At 34.9% G+C, this 23,337-nt stretch overlaps 1 protein-coding gene across 1 annotated transcript in view; it reads left to right on the forward strand.

Annotated features, from left to right (window-relative positions):
* Positions 1 to 23,337, forward strand: part of CREB3L2 (cAMP responsive element binding protein 3 like 2) — a 157,640-nt gene that overhangs the window by 94,151 nt on the left and 40,152 nt on the right. Inside the window, exons 3-4 of the mRNA XM_074267816.1 lie at positions 15,264 to 15,424; positions 19,969 to 20,056. Coding sequence (XP_074123917.1) covers positions 15,264 to 15,424; positions 19,969 to 20,056 — 249 coding nt within the window. The remainder of the gene's footprint in view (positions 1 to 15,263; positions 15,425 to 19,968; positions 20,057 to 23,337) is intronic.

A 23,337-nucleotide genomic window follows, 5' to 3' on the forward strand; every position in this document is an offset into this window, starting at 1 on the left:
GGCTTAAGATTCTAAGTCTATTAATGTTCAAACAATGATTCTCCATTTAATTTCACTATAATCCTGAAGAAATATCACAAGTAGCTCAAGTACAAGGTGTGCCATCAAAGAAGCATTTAAGAGACTCTGCCCTTTATGGACCTGTAAAAACTGATTACAATAAAAAAAATAAAAAAAAAAAAAAAAAAAAACCCAAAAAAACTATCATGGAAATCAGACTTTTCTATATTTTAGGAATGAATTGAAGCCACCGATTCTTCTCAACATAAAAGCCACAGAATTTGATGTGGCCAAGAAACCACAGGAGCCAAGCCTTGAGAGACTGACCCACTAAAACCACTAGAAGACTGTAAAAAAGACATTAACCACATCATGCATTACCCAATGTAGAAGTATCCATGGCAACCAGCAAGTTTCTAGGCAAGTTTTTTCTCTTATAAGAAGGATCTAGAAAAACCAGTGAGGGTCTGAGCCAAGATGGTATAGACATTCTTTTTGCTTTGTATCAGAAAATGAGACCAGCAGATTCTGGCTGCTCAGCAAGTTGTAAATTTCCACGTGCGACCACTATCTACCTTGTATAAGGTTTATATTGAACACAAAGATTTTGGGGATAAGTCTGTATTTTAGTTAGAACCATACTTTTTTTTTCCGCTAGTATTCTGTGGTATACACATTCATTGATTAAACTTGATTTTTTTCCAGTGTTTCATGATACTCTCAATATCCCTTTCTCTCCTCAGATTTCACATAGATCTCAATCTGTACATCATTGTGTATTAGGGTGCTTAGTAAGCCTGATCAGAAAATTATTGTACCATAACATATTAAAAATATGAGGAACATAGAATCATAGGAAGACTTGGATTACTTGATACAGAGTGAAGAAAGCAGACTAGGAGAATAATATCACAACAACTACCATAAAGTTAATGAAACAACATCACAAAATTATTGTACTATAATTATAATCTTGGTTTATTCCCAAAGAACAGATAATGAAGCATATTTTGTGGCTCTTGAAAACAAAACAGATTTTGCATGACAAATGCCTCATGCTCTTGTCAAGTTTAGTTGCTTTATTTGCTAAAAAAAAAATATTCTTTGTTATTTCACTATTTCTTATGCATGGTATTTATCACATAGTAAGTATTTAAGTTCTTGGTATCAAAGAACATGCATAATCAAATAGAATGAAATGAGCATAGTACAAAATGAGTATAGTACAATGCTTGATACATAGTAAGTGCTTTAAAATGCTTAGTAATTAATTAATATAATATATACTTATTAGTATAATTATGTATAGCATCTGTGATTTTGGTCAGTTCAGGAGCTCCTTCCATCTGATTCAGATTGAAATCTATCTATGACTTACAGTCTTTGAAAGTTGCTTGAATCTCAGAGAGGTTGTCACTTTCACGGTAGTGCATCTATAACTATTAAGTATAAGAGGTAGGATTTGAATCCAGAACTTCATTTGACTATAGATTCTAGTGTGCCAGACTTTATAAATATTTTCTCATTTGATATTTTAATTCCCAGATAATTACAACAATGAAATATCTGTCATTTAAAGTTAGCAATCTGTGCTAACTTTTGGTGGAAAACATGCATGAGTATTATTTGTCTAGAGAGAGTGAGGTGACTAATATAATTACAAACAACAATCATCTTTTTTTGGATTAATCCAGGAAGATATCCAGGAGAAGATATGGCTTTGAGAACTATTATAGGGGAGGGGACAACTTTTGGCAGTGATATGGAAGGGACACATTAAAATCATGATCTAATTTTCGAAAGCAGGGATGGACCAATTAAAATGTGATCCTTAAAAGGCCAAGATTGATTGGGGGAAAATGAATGGGATAGGTGTAGAATGAGTGGTAACCTAAATTAGTAACCCCCCCCCCCCAAAACACAAAAATCCACAATATTTATAAAGTATTTACTATATGCTAGGCACAGAGGATGCTGAGACAGCTAGGTGCCTCAGTGGATAGAATGCTGCACTTTGAGTCTAGAAAAGTTGAGTTCAAGTCTAACCTCAGACACTTCCTGGACAAGTCACTTAACTCTGTTTGCCTTAATCCACTGATGAAAGAAAAGACAAATCATTTCAGTATCCTTGCCAAGAATATCTCATGGGGTCATGAGAACTCAGAACTGAACAACTGACCATGTCCCTGAACTGAACAACAACAATGTGCCAGGCACTATGTTAAGTGCTTTATAAATATGATTTTTTTTATCCTCATAGCAACCTTGGGAAATAGATGTTATATTCATTTCACATTTAAGGGAATTGAACCAGACAAAATTTAAGTGATTTGTCTATGGCTACATAGTAAGTGGCTGAGGCTGGATTTGAACTCAGTTTTTTTTTTTTTTTTGTCTGCTCATTGGTATAGGAAGTGGCATTTAAAATGAAACAAGGACAGTGTAGTAGTATAGAAGGTCATAACATGAGTTTAGAGCTAGAAGGAACATAAAAGTCAGTGATTTTACAGATGAGAAAACTGAGGTCCAAAGAGATTAAGTGACTTATTGGAAGCCATACAAGTAGCAAGTTACAGAGTTAGGATTCAAACTCAGATCCCTTGACAAATTAGGCATTCCTTCCAGTGCATCATGCATGATTTTCTAACATAGTACAAGGAACTTGAATTTGATTCAAAATATAATTTGACCCCTACTGCTTAATTAAGAATTCTCAAAAGCTTTGCTCTTGGAGAATGAGCTCTGGAAGTTCAGAGCTGGAAAGTCTTTGATAATAGAGCCAATTATCAATTGTGTATCTCTTATCCAAGGCCTAGACTAGTTCAGTTTAAAATGGTTTGTTGCCAGAAGATTGGCCACAGAATAATGAGGATTTTGTCTTTTTTTGTTTTTGCTTGCTGTGGCCACCTAGAGTCACCAAGTTAATTCACTAAAGCCAAAAGAAAAGAAAAACTGCATTTTGCCAAAATACAGAGTAGCTACACTGATAAAATTAAGTTTTTAAAGATATATGATTGAAAATCACTAGAGTGCCTTCAGATGGAGATTAGTATGTTTGGGGGAAATAGAAAATGCCAAAAAAAAAAATTTAGCAAATGGTGGTAAAGTAAATGGAGGGGGTGGGTATTAAGACAAGGTAAAATAGTCCAGATGATAACTAGCTAAGGACTATAGCAGCATGGATGGAAAGGAATGAATGGATATGGGAAATGGTATAATTTGTGATGCAATAGGATTTAATCTTTGATGAAGTATGCCAAGAAAAGAATAGAAATGATTCACAATTTCTTCAAGCTTCTAGCTTCTAGTACGGAAGAAATCTGACTTGTCAACAATGCTTGGGGAGGGAGAGGAGGAGGAGGGTGATGGGTAGGGAAGATGAGAAAGTGGTCTGGTTTGATTTCTTCAGCTGTATGTAGAACTGAATAGGGGGTAAAAAAGGGGGAAGAGGTGGAATCACACACATACAGAAAGAGAGAATATATGAGAATGAATCATCAGCTCAGATCTGGTAATTCAATCTCCTGGCACTAATGAACTAAAGAAAGAACATGATCAAATATCTGCTGTGTTGAGTGATTATGAATTTGTGTCTTTGAATCTAAAGACATGGTCTTTCAGCACTCACCATTCATTTTCTTTGTGTTTGGTTTTCCTTTTCTATTAAAGAAGGGAACTGCAATATTTCTTTGCTAATAGTGTCTCTTTTGTCTGCTTAATAGCCTACAAAAACAAAGTCCCTATCATGCAATTGCAGGCACTGGGTATTTTCAGACAAACCTCATTTTTTTCACTTACTTCAGGGGCAATGGAGGAAGGTCACACAAAAGGAGACAACTTTTGGTACTGAAGATTTTACTTCTATGACATGCCAAAGAACTTGATATTGTGTCATTCAATTAATACTCAGTAAATAATTGGGGGATGAATATATGATTTCAGAAAGCTCCTCCCTGCCTTGAATACAATATAACTTAATTGGAGAGACCTACTACAGATATTAGAAACATTGTATCAAGTCACTGGCAAACAAGCATGATTATATTGTATGTATTCTGTATTCCTAAGTGCATCTGGGAAGAAGTACTCTTAGAAGAGCTAAGTCTCCAGGTAGGTCTTGAGTTAAACATTCTCCCTCACTTGGAGTTAGCCCACAATACTGCATAATAATTTGTAAACTCAAGGAACAGACCCAGAGAGAATAATATGGAAAGAGATCCTACACTGCCTCCAGGGAAGAATCCTCGTGGTTTGAGACCCAATGAAATCTGGCAAATGGATGTGACTCACTATAAATCTTTTGGTCGTCTATCTTTTGTTCATGTCGTGGTAGACACCTTTTCAGGATTCACATTTGCAATGCCAGCAGCAAAAGAGATAGCCCGAGTGGTCACTGAATTCCTTATACAAGCTTTTGCAATTATGGGTGTGCCACAAGCAATAAAAACAGACAATGGACCTGCATATACGTCCAAACATTTTACACACTTTTGTGCACAGTATAAGATTTTACATACCACGGGCATACTCTTTAATCCTCAAGGGCAGGCAATAGTAGAGAGAAGAAACAGAGATATTAAGACACTCCTCCAAAAACAAAAGAAAGGGGGAGCCACAGGTAGCCCTAGGGAACTTCTAAATTTAGTTCTCTATACCATTAATTTTCTAATTTTTGACAAAGATGCACTGGCTCCGGCAGACAGGTTTTATAACCCACCAAAAGGGCAGTGTCCAGTGCGAGCATCTCCACTGTCCTTAGATAATCGCCAGGTGATGTGGAGAGATCCAGAAAGTGGTGAATGGAAGGGACCAGATAGGTTAACTGCCTGGGGGAGAGGGTTTGCTTGTATTTCTTCAGCAGGAGAAGGAATCAGATGGGTGCCAACAAGTCATATTCGCCTTGTCCATCAGAGAGAGACAGAAAAAGAGAAAGACCTCAAAATAAAGGAGAAGATCTAAGAAACATCTTACACCGAAAGAGCATGGCTAATAAAAAGACTGTTAAAGAACTTTAAAACCAGCAGGAATCATTGGACTTCCTCACACAAGATGAGACTATTGGACAATGGACTTATGGACATTTATAAATTTTCAATTTATGATTATTTGATTATGTTATTTGTCATATACTTCTAGCATGTATTATGTTACTATGTTACTATGTGCTTATGTAATTTATGTAATTATGTGTAATACTTCCCATATTGATGGATTTATGTTTCAAGATCATGACTGTCCTATGTTCTAAATCAAAAAAAAGGGGGAGATGTTAGGATTACTAGGTGAGAACTCAGGTTGTCTGGACAGTGACAAGGTGAGAACTCAGGATGACTTGATAGAAGGAGCAAGCTCATTGGCTGAAGTGGTTCTTCCCAGAAGCCCTTGCATTATCCCACGCCCATTCTCTGGGAGGATAAAAGAGACAGCATTGGGCCCAGAGAGCAGATTGGCCTGGAGAAGGATAAGAGCTAGAGGAGATTCAAGAAGAAGACTCTGCATTGCATCAGGCTTGACGGGGTTCTCTGCAGGAAGGGAAGTCACTTCTCTGGACAAGAGTTAACAGCAACTGCCTGGAGACAATGGTTCGTTACAGGAAGAAGAATCTGTCGGAGAGATTTGAGTAGACACAGCAGATCTCTTCCCAGAGAGCGATCCAGCAGCTTCTGGAGACGACAGCTCGCTACAGTATACCCTGCATATTAAGTAATACGAGTATATTGTAAGGTTTATTAAAATTAATCAGCAATGAATACAATGGCCCAGAGTATAATAAACTCAAAACAACTACTAGGAAAAAAACTTTAAGTTTGGTAGAAATAGATTTAATATACATTTATACCATATGGCAAAATAAGTCTAAGTGGAAGAGTGACCAAATAAAAGATATTGTATTAGTGGGAAAAAAGTAAAATAAAAGTAAGTATTTTTTAAGACTTTGACTAATGGAAGCATTCATAACCAAAATGAGTTAGAGTTTACAAAAGAAGAAAATAGACAGTCTTCATTATATAAAGTTGAGAAAGTTTTTGTATGAGAGAAATCATTGCAACCAGAAAAAGAAGTGAAACCATTGATTTGGACACAAATTTTTACCCCAAATAAAATCTGGTATCCAAAGTGTGTGTGTGTGTGTGTGTACAAGAATCATTTCCCAATAAATAAATAGGGCAAAAGATATTAAAAGTTTTCAAAGAAAAAAATAATAAATTATTAACAAGTATATTTAAAATACTTTCAATTGTTAATAAGAGAGAAAAGCAAATTATCACAATTCTCACATTTCACCTCATACTCCTCAGTTTGGCTATTATGATAAAAATAAAAGACAATAATGTTGCAGAGTTTGTGGGAAGACAGGAATTTACTGTTGGTGAAATTTAAAATTTGTCTGTCCATTAAAAAAAGTTGTAATATGTTTTTTTTCCAATTATCAAGTATTTGTTTATTTTTCCCCTCTCACCTTTCACTGTCCATTGCAGAGAAAAAAGAAATATAAAATTCTTGTATCATAAGCATGGGCAGCTAGGTAGGGTAAGTAGTTATCTGAGTCTGAAATTAGAAAACCTAAGTTCAAATTTGACCTCAGACACTTACTAGATGTGTGAGCCAAAGTAAGTCACTTAACCCCATTTACTTCACGTTTCTCATCTATAAAATGAGCTGGAGAAAGAAATGACAAACCACTCCAGTAACTTTGCTAAGAAAACTCCAAATAGAAGTTTTTTCAAAGGGTCTGACACAATTGAAATGATTGAACAACAATAACAATAACAAATTATAAGTAAACATAGTTAAATAAAACAAATGTTCACATTGGTCACATTCAAAAATGTATTTCTCATTTTGCATATGTCTTTGTGTCATGAAGTACCCAGCATTCTTCATCATCAGTCCTCTGAAATCATGGTTGGAACATTGTATTGCTCAGAATTGTTTTTCTGATATTTCTCCCCACCCCCCAATTATAGATAAATTATTCTCTTGATTTTGCTTACTTCCTTCTGGATCACTTTAGTGTTTCCAGGCTATTCTCCAGCCACTTCTTTTTAAATTTTTTACAGGATAATAATATAATTTCATTTTATAACTATACATTCACTGTTCTCAACTTTAGCCATTGATCTTTGTGTTAGCTTAAAGATATTTCCACTTCTTAAATATTTTTCCAAGTAATTAAAATCAAATCCCAGCATAAATGGGGAAAAAAAAGGAATATCCTTTTGACCTATTTGTGAGAAATCGTTTTAAACAGACTAAAGATAGGCTTTTCTGAATACAGAAGTGTTTATCTCCTATAAAATAAAATAATTAAATTTAATTTTATTATGCTTGTGTACGTTGGTAAGCCAAATTCCAATTCAAAAACCGATTAGTAATGCAACAAATTTGTTTGTGAAGAAACTTTTTAATTTGGTGTAATCAAAATTTTCTATTTTGTGATCAATAATGGTCTCTAGTTCTCCCTTGGACACAAACTCCTTCCTCCTCCACAAGTCCGAGAGGTAAACCATCCCATGTTCCTCCAATTTATTTATGATTTCAATCTTTATGCCTAAATCTTGGACCCATTTTTATCTTATCTTAGTATGTGGTGTTAAATGTGGGTCCATGTAACATGCTATTGCCAATCACTCTCTGGGAAGAGATCTGCTGTGTCAACTCAAATCTCTCGGACAGATTCTTCTTCCTGTAGAGAGCCGAATTCCCTTCCTGCAGAGAGCTGCCTCGTCTCGTCCAAAAAAAACTCTCTCTTTCCTCCAGAGCTGCCCTCTTTTATCCTCCCAGAGAATGGGCATGGGATAATGCAAGGGCTTCTGGGAAAAATTACTTCAACCAATGAACTTGCTCCTCCTAAGCATGCAAGCTCTTCCTCAGGAATTCAAAGGTGTTGAACTCCTAGCTAAAGACCAGAACTAGAGAATTGTTAAGTACCGACTTAGTACTTAGTAAGAACCTAATATCTCATTATCTCATTAGCACTTAGTAGGAACCTAACAGGCCCATGCCTAGTTTCTGCCATACTAATTTCCAGTTTTCCCAGCAGTTTTTGTCAAATAATGAATTCTTATCCCAAAAGTTGGGATCTTTGGGTTTGTCAAACACTAGATTGCTATTTTTATTCACTATCTTGCCCTGTGAACCTAACCTATTCCACTGATCAACTAGTCTATTTCTTAGCCAATACCAAATGGTTTTGGTGACTGTTGCTTTATAATGTAGTTCTAGATCAGGTACAGCTAGGCCACCTTTATTTAATTTTTTTTTTAGTAATGCAACAAATTTGAAAAGTTTTTGAAGATGACAGCATTCATCTTCCTTCAGTTATATCTTGTTTTCTTCCTTTTATACATTTTTTTGCTTCTTTCTGAAATGTCTTCTTGGTCCTTTAGTATTCTCTTTTACCCAAATCTATTGAAATGTTATCCTGTCTTTAAAGGACAGGGTATTTTCCATTCTTTCCATGAAAACTTTCTGAATTCTCATCCTTTGATAATGATCATTCCTTAACTTCCCCTGATAATTACAATTTTGCCTTACTCTTATTACATATAATATTGTACTACTTTGCTCTAGTATGTCTTACTCCTCCTCAAATTTAGATTGTAAGTCCAATCAGGGCAGCCACTTTTGTCTTGTCTGACCTTTCTATGTTCCTGATCAATAGCAAATAGCTCAGTGTCCTGTGTGTACATAGTTACTCCAACATTGATGAAAATAAGGATCCATTGGATTCATTTAAGTAGCATCTGTGTGTTCCTCTTCTCTGAGATGGTTGCTTTCTTTTTGTTGATGATGGCATATATATGTTTGTGTGTTATATATATGGACATATGTAAATGCCTTATTTATAAAATAACCAGATACTTCAAATTTCCTAAATTAAGGCTTGTCTAAGTTCTTTTTTCAGAGGATTGGCATTTCTCCAATGTAATTATCCAAGCAGTATTCAGGGGAATAGCAGAGGAAGCACAGCCTGACTTTGTTCCTACTCTGGCTTCAGTTTCATTGGTAAATTTTATTTTCTGTAGATTTGGAACTTGCCTCAATCCAATTATCCTTCTTGTTAGAATTTTCTGTTATGATTATATTGCCTACTAACAACCTATTTTTTGCTTTCAAAGACTGAAAAATTGAAAGAATTGAGATGTTAGTGTTCTTTTGCAGATAGTTGGTAATGTTGGGGAAAAGTGCTAATTAAGCCTGACTTTTGGCAAAAGAATATTTAAGTAGTATGAAATCATATCAAGTAAATAGCATCATTAAGTGCATACTGAATACCAGACTCTGTGATGAGTTCTAGGGATACAAGAGAGATAAAAAGAAGCTACTCTTAAAGAACTCACAGTATAGTAGAGAGACAGCAATTAGAGAAAATAGTGGGAAGGTACCGGTATTAAAATGAGGAAAACATTGAATCCAGGCAGGAGGGAGCAGCCAGTAAAAATGTACCAATTCAGACAATGGAGTGTCTTGTTTCAAGAACTACAAGGAGGTCACTTGTTGCTGGATCATAGAGTACCTGGAAGGGAATAAAGAATAAAAAGACTGAAAATGTAAGAAGGGACAAGATTATGAAAGGCTTCAGAAGCCAAACTTAGAATTTTGCATTTGATCCTGGAGGTGACAAGGGGCCACTGGAATTTATCAAATTGGGGACAGGAGATGATGTATTGAGACATGTACTTCAGTATTATGGTTTGTGAAGGGAGAAAAAAAGATACCAGAGTGAGATGAAGACATGAAAGTGAGATGACATGATGGTGGGAAAGGTCATAGCACAGAAAATCTTAGTACACCCTAGTGATAAAACTAAATGCTGTTTGTGAAAACTGAATTTTAGATTTGAAAGGGATAGTGAATATCCTATAGCTCCATCTTTCATTTTATAAATTGAATAAACAGGCAGCCAAAGCCCAGAGAAGTTAAGTAATTCAGAAATTTGCATGAAATAGTGGCTGTGATGATGAATTTGAAATCTGGATAACTTTAGTTCATATCCCTGCCTCAGATATTTCTCAACTGTGTGATGATGGGCACTGGCTCTTAACCTCAATTTCCTCATATGTAAAACTTTGGGATAAGGCTGGACTAGCTTCTTAAGTCTTATCAAGACCTAATTCTACAACTGTGTGAAAATACTAACTAGAGAAAACATAGTATAATAGACAAGTGCCCCCACTTACAAGCTATGGAGAACTAGACAAGTTGTTTAATTTCTCTAGGCTTGTTTCCTTACTTGTAAAATGAAACTAATAATACTTGTATCTGACAGCTCACAAGGTTATTGTGAGGATCAACTGGGATGATGTATGACCATATATAGATGACCTGCTCTCATTTTTCAAGGTCACACAGCTAGTGGGAGAGTGCAAATAAGATTCAGATTTCCTGACTGCCAAGATAGTATTCATTCCACTATGCTAAACCTTCTTTTTGAGTCTTAAAAACAATCCAAAGTAATATATGATGTCAACTCTACCCTCTCAAAATAGCTTTGCCAAGATTATTGTTGATTCAACAACTCAACCCAATTCAGCAAAGTTTTATTAAGTGTCAACTACATAGGAGATACTGTGGATATAAAAGCTGCATACATGTGCGCGCCCACACACACATGCACACACACATACACACACACAGAGGCAACCTCTGTCTTTAATAAGCTTATATTGCATGTGAGGAATACAGAAAATTCAAAATTTTAAAAAAAGAAAAGAAAGAAAATATCCAGTGTACACAATATAACTTCATGAAAGAGGGAGTACTAATTCCTGGGAGAGGTTAAAGAAATAATGATTATAATAAGGGTTCAAATCAATTTAGCACTTCTGATTTATAAAAATACTTTTCTTATAGAAGCCCTGGGATATAGTCGGTCACCCATATTTTATAGAAGAAGAAAGTTCAGAAAGCTGAAAAGATAGCTAATAAGTAAGTGGCCATGCTGGGAATTTCTCCCATATCAGCCTCATTGGATAGTAGTTTTTACTTAGAAAAAGAGAAAAAAGCATGTTTTACAAAACATAGCTCCTCCTATATTTTTTAAAAGATGGTTGTTGACTCTTTTATTTTATCTTTTCCCAGTTGTTTAGAAATTAAAAGCCCTTGTACTGTGTAAAATAATTCCTGCTTCTTGCTTTTTGTAGAACAGCCAAAAATTTAAGTCTCTAAGTGAGAGCTCACATTTAGAGTTATTATGGCCTTTTGGGTCTTTTTTTAGTCAGTAAAAACCAAAAAGAAAAGAAAAAAGAAAGAGTTTTGGATAGGAAAATTATAGTTAAGTGAGGGGCTCCTCCCATTCCCCTGTTCTCATCTCCCACCACCCCTAAAAGATGCACCTCTCATCTTTTCTCTAATTCTATATCTATTTGTTTAGAAGCACAAAATGGAAACCAGCATCCAGCAGCTCAGCCAGAAAACTCATCTTCCAATTTTAGTTGCCAGTTGAATGCTGTTTTCTTTAAACCACTTACCCGGCCTAGATTTCTGAGTCTAAAGTTAGAATCATAATAGCATGGTATGGTGGGTAGACTCAGAACTCTTTTACTTTATTTTGTGATGTTTCTGATGGGATTGGTTAATTAACAAATATTCATTTATATTAACTTAGATGTAGTGACTTAAATGTACTAATTTGAATGAGATCATAAGATTGAATTAGAGAAGAGTCTGTAAATAGTGTGTGATGTGATTAGCTTATTTAAAATATATAGACCTTCAATACCATCTCTTTTAGGGCAGTAGCAGCATCCAAGGATCCGAGGGTCAGAGACCTCATCCTCTTTGTCACTGTACACTTTCAAACCCAAGATCTTTTATTCTAGAACTACATCTAGAAATGGATTGAATCAGGCAACCATTTTATACTGCAATCACATATGTGCATTGAGGATATGCCCTAGAGAGCATGATCCATGACTGTCTGTTCCTCATTCTAATGTGCTAGACACCATCTGTGGCTCACATATAAATTAGTCCCAGCTCAGTTTCTCCAAACTTCACTGTTGACTCATGTGAATCCTCCTTGCTTTTTAACCTGTAAAACTTTTATGATGATGATAATAATATCTTGCATTTTTATAGCACTTCACAAATTTATGCTTGCTTCCATTGCCTTGGATAATTATTTGTAAATAATAATAATAATAATATTATTAATAATAAAATGATATAGCTAAGATTATATGACACTATAGGGTTTTCAAAGTATTTTACCTCCCAGGGTAGCTGTGAAAATTAAATTAGATATTTGTAAAATACTTATTTCATAAATGGATAAATTGAGACAGACAGTGGTTAAGTGATTTGTCCAAGATCGCTTTACTAGTCAGTGAATGAAACAATTTAATCTCAGATTTTTATGATTTTGGGTCTACTGCTCTATCCACTATACCATCTAGTTGCTGTAAAACATGGAAATATATTTGTTAAATTTCCTAATGTGAAATATAAACATGCATTCTTGTGGAATGACCCCTAATTTATATATTTATATGAATTTATTGATTGTTGTTCTACCGGGTTAGACACAAACATTTTTAGGCATGGCATTTAAAAGGAAAAGTTTTATTGATGTCTTTTATTTTTGTACCACAATATAATTTCTCCCTACCCTCCTCCCACCCCACCCTTGTAACAAAGAACAATATTTTAAACAGAGATTGCTTCTTTTTAGCAGATAGCATAGTTCAAATTTCTAGTGTCACCTCTCGATTGAGAGGAGTGCGATATTTTTATTAGTTCTCTAAGATAATATTTATATTGATCTGATTTTGACTAGTAAAATGCAGTTTACACATACACACACACACACACATATATTTATATAGCAGTGAGTACAATGCATGATGAACAACTGAATTCCCAATAAGATTCAAATATCATCTGCACAGGTGATAGTTGAAGGCAATTAAATAGAGGGGTGCAAGGATAAGGTCTTAGGAATATCAACTTTTAGGGAATAGAGGAAATAAAAAAAAAACACTGAAAGAGTTAGAGATTTATAAATTTAGAAACTTAAAAATATATAAATCTAAAATATTTATAGCACTTGTCTTTGTGGTGCCAAAGAACTGGAAAGTATGGGGATACCCATCAATTGGATAATAGCTGAATAATTTGTAGCATAGAATTGTAATGAAGTACTACTGTGCTATAAGAAATTATGAGCTCAGTGACCTTAGAAAAACATGGACAGATTTGCTGAAATAATGAAGAGTGGAGTGAACAGAACCAAGAGAACATTGTATATAGTAATAACAATATTGTTTTAAGAATAAAAGTGAATAAGTTATTTTGATTATTACAAATACCCAGATTAACTACAAAGAACATATTAAGAAGAATACTATCAGCATCCAGAGAAAGAACTATAACTAGAAGTCTGTTTGTCTGTCTGTCTGTATGTGTAAAAAGGGAGGGAAGAAAAAAGAAATTCCATGATAACTTTTATATATTTAAAAGAAATAACATGCTTTACAAAAAAGATTTATAGTTTCATGTTCAATCATCTTATTTTGTTATACTACATTGTGGAAATGTTTGTTTTTTTGATCATAGATTTAAAATTAAAGAAAAAAAAAAAAAAAGCTGAGGCAGGAGGAAAAATAAGAGACAGCAAATTCAATAAACTCAAGGAAGGAAGAAAAAAATATCCAGAAGGTAGAAGGGTGCTCAGTAGTGTCAAAAGTTACAGAAAAGATCTGGATGTGTATTTACTGGGGAAACTTCTTGACTCCTTGCATTTGGGAGCAGATGGAAGTATTGAGCTCTGCTTTGCTTTCCAGGGCCTCCCTAAATTAGAAACTTAAGTTTGTACTTGACTCAGAACTCAATTGGAGTACAGTGTGGTCTTAGTCCTCCAGTCTCCATCAAAAAGCCCTTTGTTTCTTGCCCCTCCTCCTTCTGCCAGGTTGTGAGGTCTATCTTGGTGCAAGTAAGTGGAAATACCCATGAATCACCAGGAAGTACAACAGCTTCATAAACTTGGCTTAAAAAGTCCAGACCTTTCCAACCAAGAAAACTCTGGCCTATGTTTTTGTTACCATAGAAAATAAAGTGGGGGAAGGGGGATTTGTAATTAAAGTAAGATCCATTCCAAACTTAACTTAAGGAGGAAAAAATCATCTGGCCCTATTATAAAGACATACCTTGTTGTTAATAGATTTAGAAAGCCTAGAATATGGTATATGACATACATTGTGAAAAAGTTGCATTGAAATTGTTTTTACAAATGGTTTGGCAGTTGTCAATGTTGTAAAATTACCCATGCAAATATCTGGTAAATAAAAACTATTAAAAACAACAACAACAACAAAAAGAAATTATTTTTAAAAATTGAATGAAATCTTTGCCTTAATATCTCTTATTTAAGAAATATTTTATCTTTATTTCTAATTAATTGCTAATTATCAGTGGCTCCTTGAACTTTTCCCTTTTAGATTCTCTGTTGTCCATACTTTTCCCCACACTCTCCATGCCCTACCCTATTTAATTTATTTGTCTCTTTTAGTTTTTCATTTTGTTCTTAGAGGTTTTAAAAAATCTCACTTTATACCTATGCCAGCCAGTCTTACATTTATTGACCTTTTAGGGTCCCTAGTCCAACAGCTTGTTTTCTCTTACTGGACAGTTTATTTACACTCTTGATGGTATAATTATTACCCTTTTTCCCCTTTTCTTTCCTATTTGACACTGACTGTCTTTTGGACTTAACTTTGAACTAAGCTGATAAGAACTAAGAGATGCTTTTAAAGTACATTAAAAATAAAACAGTAGTGCTTCCTATCTGCTTCCCTAGAGTTCTCCCTATTTTTTGTTTCAAGATTTACACTTTGGTGGAGGCTGAGGGAAGTAATGAATGGCTGAGTCACTGAAATCAAGACCAGAGCCAGAGCTAAGATGCTGGGATCCTGATGCTTAGGCCAGCACTTTCCCTTAAGAACAAGGATCAGTACTTGCTGGAGCTCCTCCAGACACTTATTACCTAAGGACAAGAAATCTGGGAGGAGAAAGAAATGAGAAAAAATGGGAAAAAGGAAAAGACTTGAGGAACTGGTAAAGCAAATGGTGGGAGTGGTGAAGTCCACCAGTAATTGATCCAGGCATGTTTGAAAAGTAACAGTACATATTCTGACTCCATTTTTCTTTTTCTTTTTCTTGGAAACATTTCTTTATGGAGTGGAAAGTTAGTGATCATATTTATTCATTTCATCTGGTGCCCTCATCAATTCTAACTTTTGTGCATTTTCTTTTTCTACCAGCTAATCTGGCCGGTGAGGAATGGTGCCTGACTTCAACGACTATCAAGACAGAACCCATTCTATGTGAATCCCCTGGTCTTGTCCCATCGGTCACTCTGACTATCACTACAGCTCCTCCCCCTCTCAGCAGTGAGGATCCCCAACTGCAGAATGATGATGAGGTATATTTTTGTTGTATTTCAAAAGGTGAAATGGAAAAAAAAAAAAACAACAGAGCTTAGCCTTTTTTAATAAAGTATGTAGGATGTCAGGGAAGGAATAGATTTATTACAAATAGCAAATCAACACATTCTAGGTCTTGAATATTCTTCTAAATAATCATCTGAATGTTCTTCTGAAGTGGGTAGAGGAGGGAAGTCAAAGGCTTTGTTGAAGAAAGCTAATCTGCATTTATTACTTTGTTACTTGTCCTACATCATAAAAGTCCCATTCCAATGTTTTGTGGGATTGAGATGATCCTGGATTTCTGGAAGTCATACATGGACCACATACTCTATAGATTCTGCTATGTTGCAAAAAGTTAGAAGTATAGTACTAGCCCAAGTATGTCTGCATTCCTACGACCACTCTAGCTATATCCAGATAGGTTTGTCACCAGCAGATCAGCCACTACTTGTCTAATTCTTTGCTTATGACAACCCATGCAACAAAGAATGGCACTCAGTCCTATATAGATTCTTACTTCTGCATAGTGATAGCAGAATGCCAGAAAAGGGCTGAGGGGGTGGGGGTGGGTACATAGAATTATACAGTTTTTAGACCATTTATAAACATTAACTCAACTGCTGGCATTCTAAATATAAGTTCATTGTCCCATAGCCAATGAGTCAACATGGCCCTGGAGAAATGGAATCATATTAAATATTGACATTTTTGCTGTAAATGTAATCAAATGCTAAAAGGGACTTACAGATAAATGGACAGATGAATCACAAGCTCTCTTTGGAGAGGCAGTTAAAAGAGTTTGTGGAGTTGCTTTTATTTGGTTTCCAAAGGCAACAAGAAACATAATTTCATGGGGTACTTGGTTGTGTACAATCAGTGCTCATCATGAGCATTTGCAAAAAATGATGAAAATAAGTGTAGCTTAGGCAACAGTGTTCAACATCTGTTGCAGAGGATGAGGAAGTAAATAAGATCTCTTCAGAACACAATAAGACCCTTTAGAAATAAGTCAATATATATTTTAATACTTGGTGATTTCAGTATCTACATAGGAGAAAACAGCAAAAATATAGAAAATGTCATAGCTTAAAATTAAGAAATAAAAGAAGCCAAAGGCTTATAGGAAACACAGAAGCCTCATCTGTTTTAAATATTTTCTTCACAAAAAAAGTTAGACAGTGCTGGACATAGCATAAAAAAATGAATTGATAATATTTTAATGGATAGGATTTGGCTTGATACAAGGAGGGAATCTTTTCTAAATCAGCTGTGTAATGACACAATAGATAGACACTGGGCTTGTAATCAGGAAGACTAAATTTCATGAGTTGGAATGTACCCTCAAACTTCCTAGTTGTGTGACCCTGGATAAGTCACTTAATCCTGTTTACCTCAATTTCTCATCTGTAAAATGAACTAGAGAAGGAAATTGCAAACCACTTCTATATCTTTGCCAAGAAAACTTCAAGTGAGGGTAATTCAGAATAAGAAACAATTGAAATGATTGAATAACAAATTATTTATCACAAAAATCAAAAGCAATATATACTTCCACTTCCAATGAAGATCAGGACTTTCCCTGCCACTTACAGCTTTAAATGATTGCTTGGGATATTGAAAGGTTCATGATCTTCCCCAGGGGCATACAATCAATATGTGGCAAAAGCAGAACTTGATCCAGATCCTCCAGCTCTGTATCCACTACCCAGTGTTGCTTCTGTGAGAAGACTTTATAGAGTACAGTTAAAATAGTTATAACCTGATGACATTAAAGCTCAAAAATTGGAAATACATAAAGGAATAGACATCAATGGAGATACCATTTCCTGAGGAAGTTTAATAGATTTAAATTGTTCACTACCTTTAGAAAGCCAAAATAACTTTTAAACTTATTTAAACTGTTGATTTCTTTTCCAAGCAGGGAGAGAGATTAGGCAATGGCAGCATAGGTTTCGGAATATAAATTTATTTGTAAATTCTTGTAGAGGAAGGTGGTGTAAGAAGGATTATTTCCTAAAACAGCAAAAAGTAATGGAGAGAGAGAAATAAATTTATGGAAAGCTTGGCAAAAGAGTCAGATGCTCAAATTATCCAAAGTATATTAAAAGATGAAACAGAAAGGAGAAAATAAATAGAAAATGGAAGAGATTTATAAAGCTTTCTATGACTATTTTCTTTATCAGTGATAGTTGAATCACCATATTTAGACTCTAACATCATAGTACTGCATGAGAAAATTAATAGAAATGGTAATAAAGAAAACAGAAGATTAGACAAGACCAAACAAATATACCTGGAGAAGGCTTATGAAAGAGACTACACTATTTTGAGAACATTGAGATATTGATTCTTTTTTCTTAAATGTTTTATTTTTTCCCAGTTGTATGTAAAAACAATTTTTAACTTTCATTTTTAAAAATTTTGAGTTCCAAATTCTTCCCCCTTTTTGTTTTTATCTTCCCCTATCCTGAGATGGTAATCAATTGGATAGAGGTTACATATAAGCAATCCTGCTAAATATATTTCCATATTAGTCATGTTGTGAAAGAAAACAGAAAATCTTTTTCTTAAATAGAGCAAATGAAAAACAGTATACTTCAATCTGTCTTCAGACTCCATTAGCTCTTCTTCTGGAAGTGAATAGTATTTTTCATCATGAATGTATTTCATGTAATTCATTGTAATTATTTTGAATTATGTACTTGCTGAGAATAGCTAAGCTGTACACAGTTGATCATCATGCAATATTGCTGTTACCATGTATGATGTTTTCTTGGTTCTATTCAATTCACTTTACATCAGTTCATGTGAATCTTTCCAGGTTTTTCTGAAAGGATTCTTTTCATTATTTCTTATAGCACAGTGGTATTCCATCATAAACATATACCACAACTTGTTCAACAATTCCCGATTGATGGACATCCCCTCAATTTTCAATTTGTTGTCTCCACAAAAAGAGTTGCTGTAGATATTTTTATACAAATAGGTCCTTCATGCCCCCACTCCACCCCACCCCCTTTTTAAAAAATTTCTTTGGAATACAAACCTAGTGGTGTTATTGCAGGATCTAAGCGTATGGACAGTTTTATTGCCCTTTGGATAAAGTTCCAAATTATTCTCCAAAATCATTCAAAGTTTCACCAACAATGGATTAGGTTCTCTATTTTCTGAGGGATTGATTTTTAAGACAGCAAAAGAGAGAATATGCAAAATAGTTTTTATCTTTATCACCAAAACACATTTACTTCTTCCAAGATAATCAAGAAAATATTAATTATAAATCCACACCTATTTTTACAAAATCTCTGAAAATTCCAGAAGATGCTTACAAAAACTTGCTTTAAAATATTACAGAAATATGACTAGTGAGTGAGCCTGTCATAGATAGGAAAATACTTGTACTAGAAGCTGATTAGCCAGCAGGAGTAGAATTGTGAAGCTTAACCTTAGACAAAATAGTGTTAAACCTCTTTCTATTTCTATCTGGTTAGAGTGGAAAACACCAAGAAACAAAGTCTATGAATTGGCCTTCTTACATAGGTACTTTAATCCTTTTATCTTAGGCAGCAAAGGTGGAGAGGGTTTTAGAGTGGAATGAGCAAAATAAGAGTTCAAATCCTGCTTTACTCACTTACAGATGGCCTTACTCAACCTATTTGGACCTCTCTTTTTTTTTTTTTTTTTTTTTTTTCTCATTTGTAAAATGAGGAGGTAGAACTTCATTTCTATCAACAAATATTTTAAGTGCCCACTTATATGTCAGGCACTGGGCCTGAGGCTACAAGTATTATATATAAATATAAGTTCTAATAGCTTATATTTTAATGGAGAAGCTTACATTTTCCAGCTATAAATCAATTATCCTAGGATTCTTTTAAAGGATTGGGCCTCTGACATATTTATAAGATATATATATATATATATATATATTTATTTATTTATTTTTGCTGTCATTGCTAAAGGGCAATTTAGTTGGTTTAGATTAAGGTGCTTACAAAGCCAAGGATATAAACTTGATCTCTTGTTTGGACTTGTTATCTTGGTTCTTCCATGGCCACAGACCATATCCCTAACCTGCTTTTTCACAGGTACATGCCATTTGTTACTTGGGGAGATTGTGGATAGCTCATTGCGTACTCCTCTCTACTATTGAGTTGGAGGGAGCAAACTACTAAAGACTCAATTGTGTCACCTTATAAAAATGAGAGCTACTAAAATCATAATTAGACTTCCTCTATAATAAAATGCCACTGTAATATTCCAGCCCTAGAGGGATTGGATCACTGATGTGGTCTATAGCTTTAATGTATTTCAGGGTTCCATCTACCTTCTAAAATTCTGTAGGAGATTGAGAAAGGAATTATTAGTGAACCAAATAGATTTTGAAAGAAGCAATTCTTAGTCCCTATTGTAATCACTGGATGTCTCTAGATAAAGAAAAATAGTGGGATAAACAACTCTTCTGTCCCTATGCATCATGCTATTGCTCTTTTATTTAAAAACAAAAAACTCAAAATCTCGTTTGATAATCTTTCTTTAGGTCAAGTCTCCAAGTCTGAAAATCCTTCCCAAGATTAAACTGGAGCCTCACGAAGTGGATCAGTTCTTGAATTTCTCTTCAAAGGAAGGTCTGTTGGTTTTTGATGTTTCTATTAGGGTTGGATGCTGATGTTGCACAAGGGCTGGGGGATTAAGCCATATGAAAAATGGAGGGACAATGTGTAAGAAGCCTGTTATCAAAAGACTCCTTAGAATTTAGCAGCATTGGGGAGTAAGCCCAGAAGGAGTTGCTGTTGCCTACTGTTTCCCAGATTGCAAGATAGTCCAAGAATAGTGTTACAACCAATGCTCTTTTAGAGTTAAAGAAGAATCCTTTAATTTGATTCTTGGGAGAAGTGGATGTTCTCCCAAGAAGGACACAATGAATACAGAATCTGGAATAAGCTTTATACTGTTCCTTACTCCTCCCTTCAAGTTCAGATTGATTAGATTTACAGTCAAAATTAGTTACAATTGTTTGGCTTTACAATTCGAATTACAATTGGTTGGATCTACAGTCCTCTTTATTTGCCCATTCCATATGTCTTGTCATTGACCTCATCCAATTTAGGCCAGTTTAAGCCTGGACACCTTTGTCAGAAACTTTGTTATTTGACTAGTTCCTTGACTTACTTGTATCTTAACAAATATCTTAACAAGATACTTCATTCCCTCCCTTCATCCTGTTTTGACAATATTTGTGAAACCTAACTTCTCATACTCTTCACAACCCTTGTGTTGCTCTTCAGCTAGATCTGACTTTATGCAATAGATGTTTTGTTGAAGAGCTTCCTTTAAATCCAGTTTTGAAACTCAAATCCCATTTCACCATGAACTGACGTTCCAATAATATGTTCACTTTAATCTCTGATTTTTTTTTTTTTCAGGGGTTAATGGCTTCTAATGCCTTTTCTTTACCCCTTCCTAATCCCCAAGGCTATGAGAATAGTTAATCATCCATAAAACATTAAGGCTTGAAAGTGAGAAAGCAAAAGTTTAGTTTGGGTAGGGCATTCAGAACATGGAAAGGGGAGTAGAATTAAGTATGGCTGCAAAGTTAGGTTAGAGACAGATTATTCCATTTATTCCAGAGGTAGTAAGAAACCACCAAAGGATTTGGAGCAGAGATGTTTGGAGGTCAGATTATACATTAGGAAGGTTATTTTTGGCAATTGTGAGAAGTATTGGAGATGAGACAGACTGGAGGCAAGAAGACCAATTTCAGTCTTTTTCAGTCATGTTCAACTCTTTGTGACTCTATTTGGAGTTTTCTTGGCAATGACACTGAAGTGGTTTCTTTCTCAAATTATTTTATAGATAAGGAAACTGAGATAAATGAGGTTGTGACTTGTCCAAGAACATACAGCTAATAAGTGTCTGAAGCCAGATTTGAACCTGTAAAGATGATATCTGGCATCACTTAACTGCTCAGGAAGTCTAGGCAATTTGTTAACATTGGTCTAGGCAAGAACTAATGGGTACTTAGACCAGGGCTGTGGAAGTTTGGGTAGAAACAAGAAGATGGATTCAGAAGATATTGTGGAGGTAAAAATCACACAGACTTGAGAACTGTTTGGATATACTTTGCTTGAGTAGAGGGAATAGACAAGGGTGATTCCCAGGTTTCAAGCTAGAGACCAAAAGAAAATATTTTTTTCTCTCCAGCCATCGCTACATTGTTTGCAAAAGTGATTTGACTACAATACAGATAGACCTTACCGTGTCAATCCTTTACTTAGTAAATGCCATTGGTTCCATGATACCAAAAGGAACAAAGATTAACTTTGTTTTTTTTGTTTTTTTTGTTTTTTTTTCATTTAAAGCTCTTTATAACTTAACCCAATATATTTTACATGTGCTTATTCCACATTGCTCTCCCCTCACTTTATGATCCAGCAAACTAGCTTTCTTACTGTCCCTCATATACAGCACTCTATCCTCTGTCTCCACAGAGTCACTTGGCATTGTGTCTGAAATATGCTTTTTTCTCACATCCGCCTCTTAGTACCTCAATTTTAATTCACAACCATACTTAAGTGCCACCTGCTATATGAAGTGTTTACTCCCCTCAAGCTGCTAGTACCTTTCCTTTCAAACTGATCTGGCATTTGTTTTATATATATATCTCCTGATACAATACCACCTCCTTCAGGTTGGGGATGGTGTTATTTGTTTTTGTGTCTCCCAAACTTGCATTTCATCCCTCATTGTATTAAATGAGATTAAGTAGAGAGTGGTATCATATAAATAATGCTGTTACTTTGGCTTTTTTTTTTTTTTTTTTTAAGTAGGCTTATGATTTCTCTGGTGTAGTAAATCTGTTGAGAAAATTTCCTCCTTTCATACAAAGGAAGGGATACCTTCTCTTTTCAATAGTCTTAGAAGGCTGCCTGGGAGATTGTGACTTGCCCTTAGTTAAACTTTTGGAGAAGCTAGTGCATAGAGAGCTGACCTGGAATTAGGAAGATCTGAGTTCAAATGTGGTCTCAGATACTTATTAGCTATGTGACTCTGGAAAAGTCACCTATTTGCTTCTGTTTCCTCATCTGTAAAATGAGTCAGAGAAGAAAATGGCAAACCATTTCAATATCTTTGCCAGGAAAATTCCAGAATGAACAATAGCACAAACTTTGGGATCTATGCCTAGTAACAATAAATGTGATATAAGGTAGAATGTGAAAGGTGATCTTTTAGGCAAGTTGTTTGATTCTTAAGAAGCTAGTGGACCTTCCAACAAATCTTGTTCTTCAAATTTGTTTTGACACATTTTACAGAATGCCAACAACATGTACATGTCCTGTGTGTCCAAAAATTCAGGTGCTTCAGAAAGGAGAATTTCCAACACAAATAAAAGTCATATTTTCCTTGTTACTTTGACCCAGTGAAAGATAAAGTAACTAACTACTTCTTCATGTCTTAAAGCTACTTTCTGGTACTTGCCTTTTCTGTTACCCAAAAACTGCTTTCCTTTTCAAATGAGGTTTAGAAACCTGATGCTGAACCCCTTTGGGGGCCAATGAATAGCTTTCACCAAATAGGAAACAGTGGACTAATACTGGGCCTACTTTTTCTGTTACTTCTCTCTTTCCTTTCCTTGAAAATAAGTAGAGCATCTCTGTATGGAAAGGAGAGTCATACCAAAATGATTCCATTAGAAACAAATGGATAAAGCAGCTGGCTCTTGACTGATTAGTCCAATACAAATAGAGCAGCATTTAAGGACAAATTCTAGAGAACTGATGACATCAGTTGATTTTTTGTTTTGCATCACACAATAACACACGTATTTATGATATGAGAGTAAAGAATAATGAGTAGGTCTCTCAGCAGCCCCTGAGTTCTGACCACGTACTCTATTTTTCTGCTTGAG

Source organism: Sminthopsis crassicaudata, chromosome 5, assembly GCF_048593235.1.
Source record: "Sminthopsis crassicaudata isolate SCR6 chromosome 5, ASM4859323v1, whole genome shotgun sequence".
In the NCBI taxonomy this organism is placed as follows: Eukaryota; Metazoa; Chordata; class Mammalia; order Dasyuromorphia; family Dasyuridae; genus Sminthopsis; species Sminthopsis crassicaudata.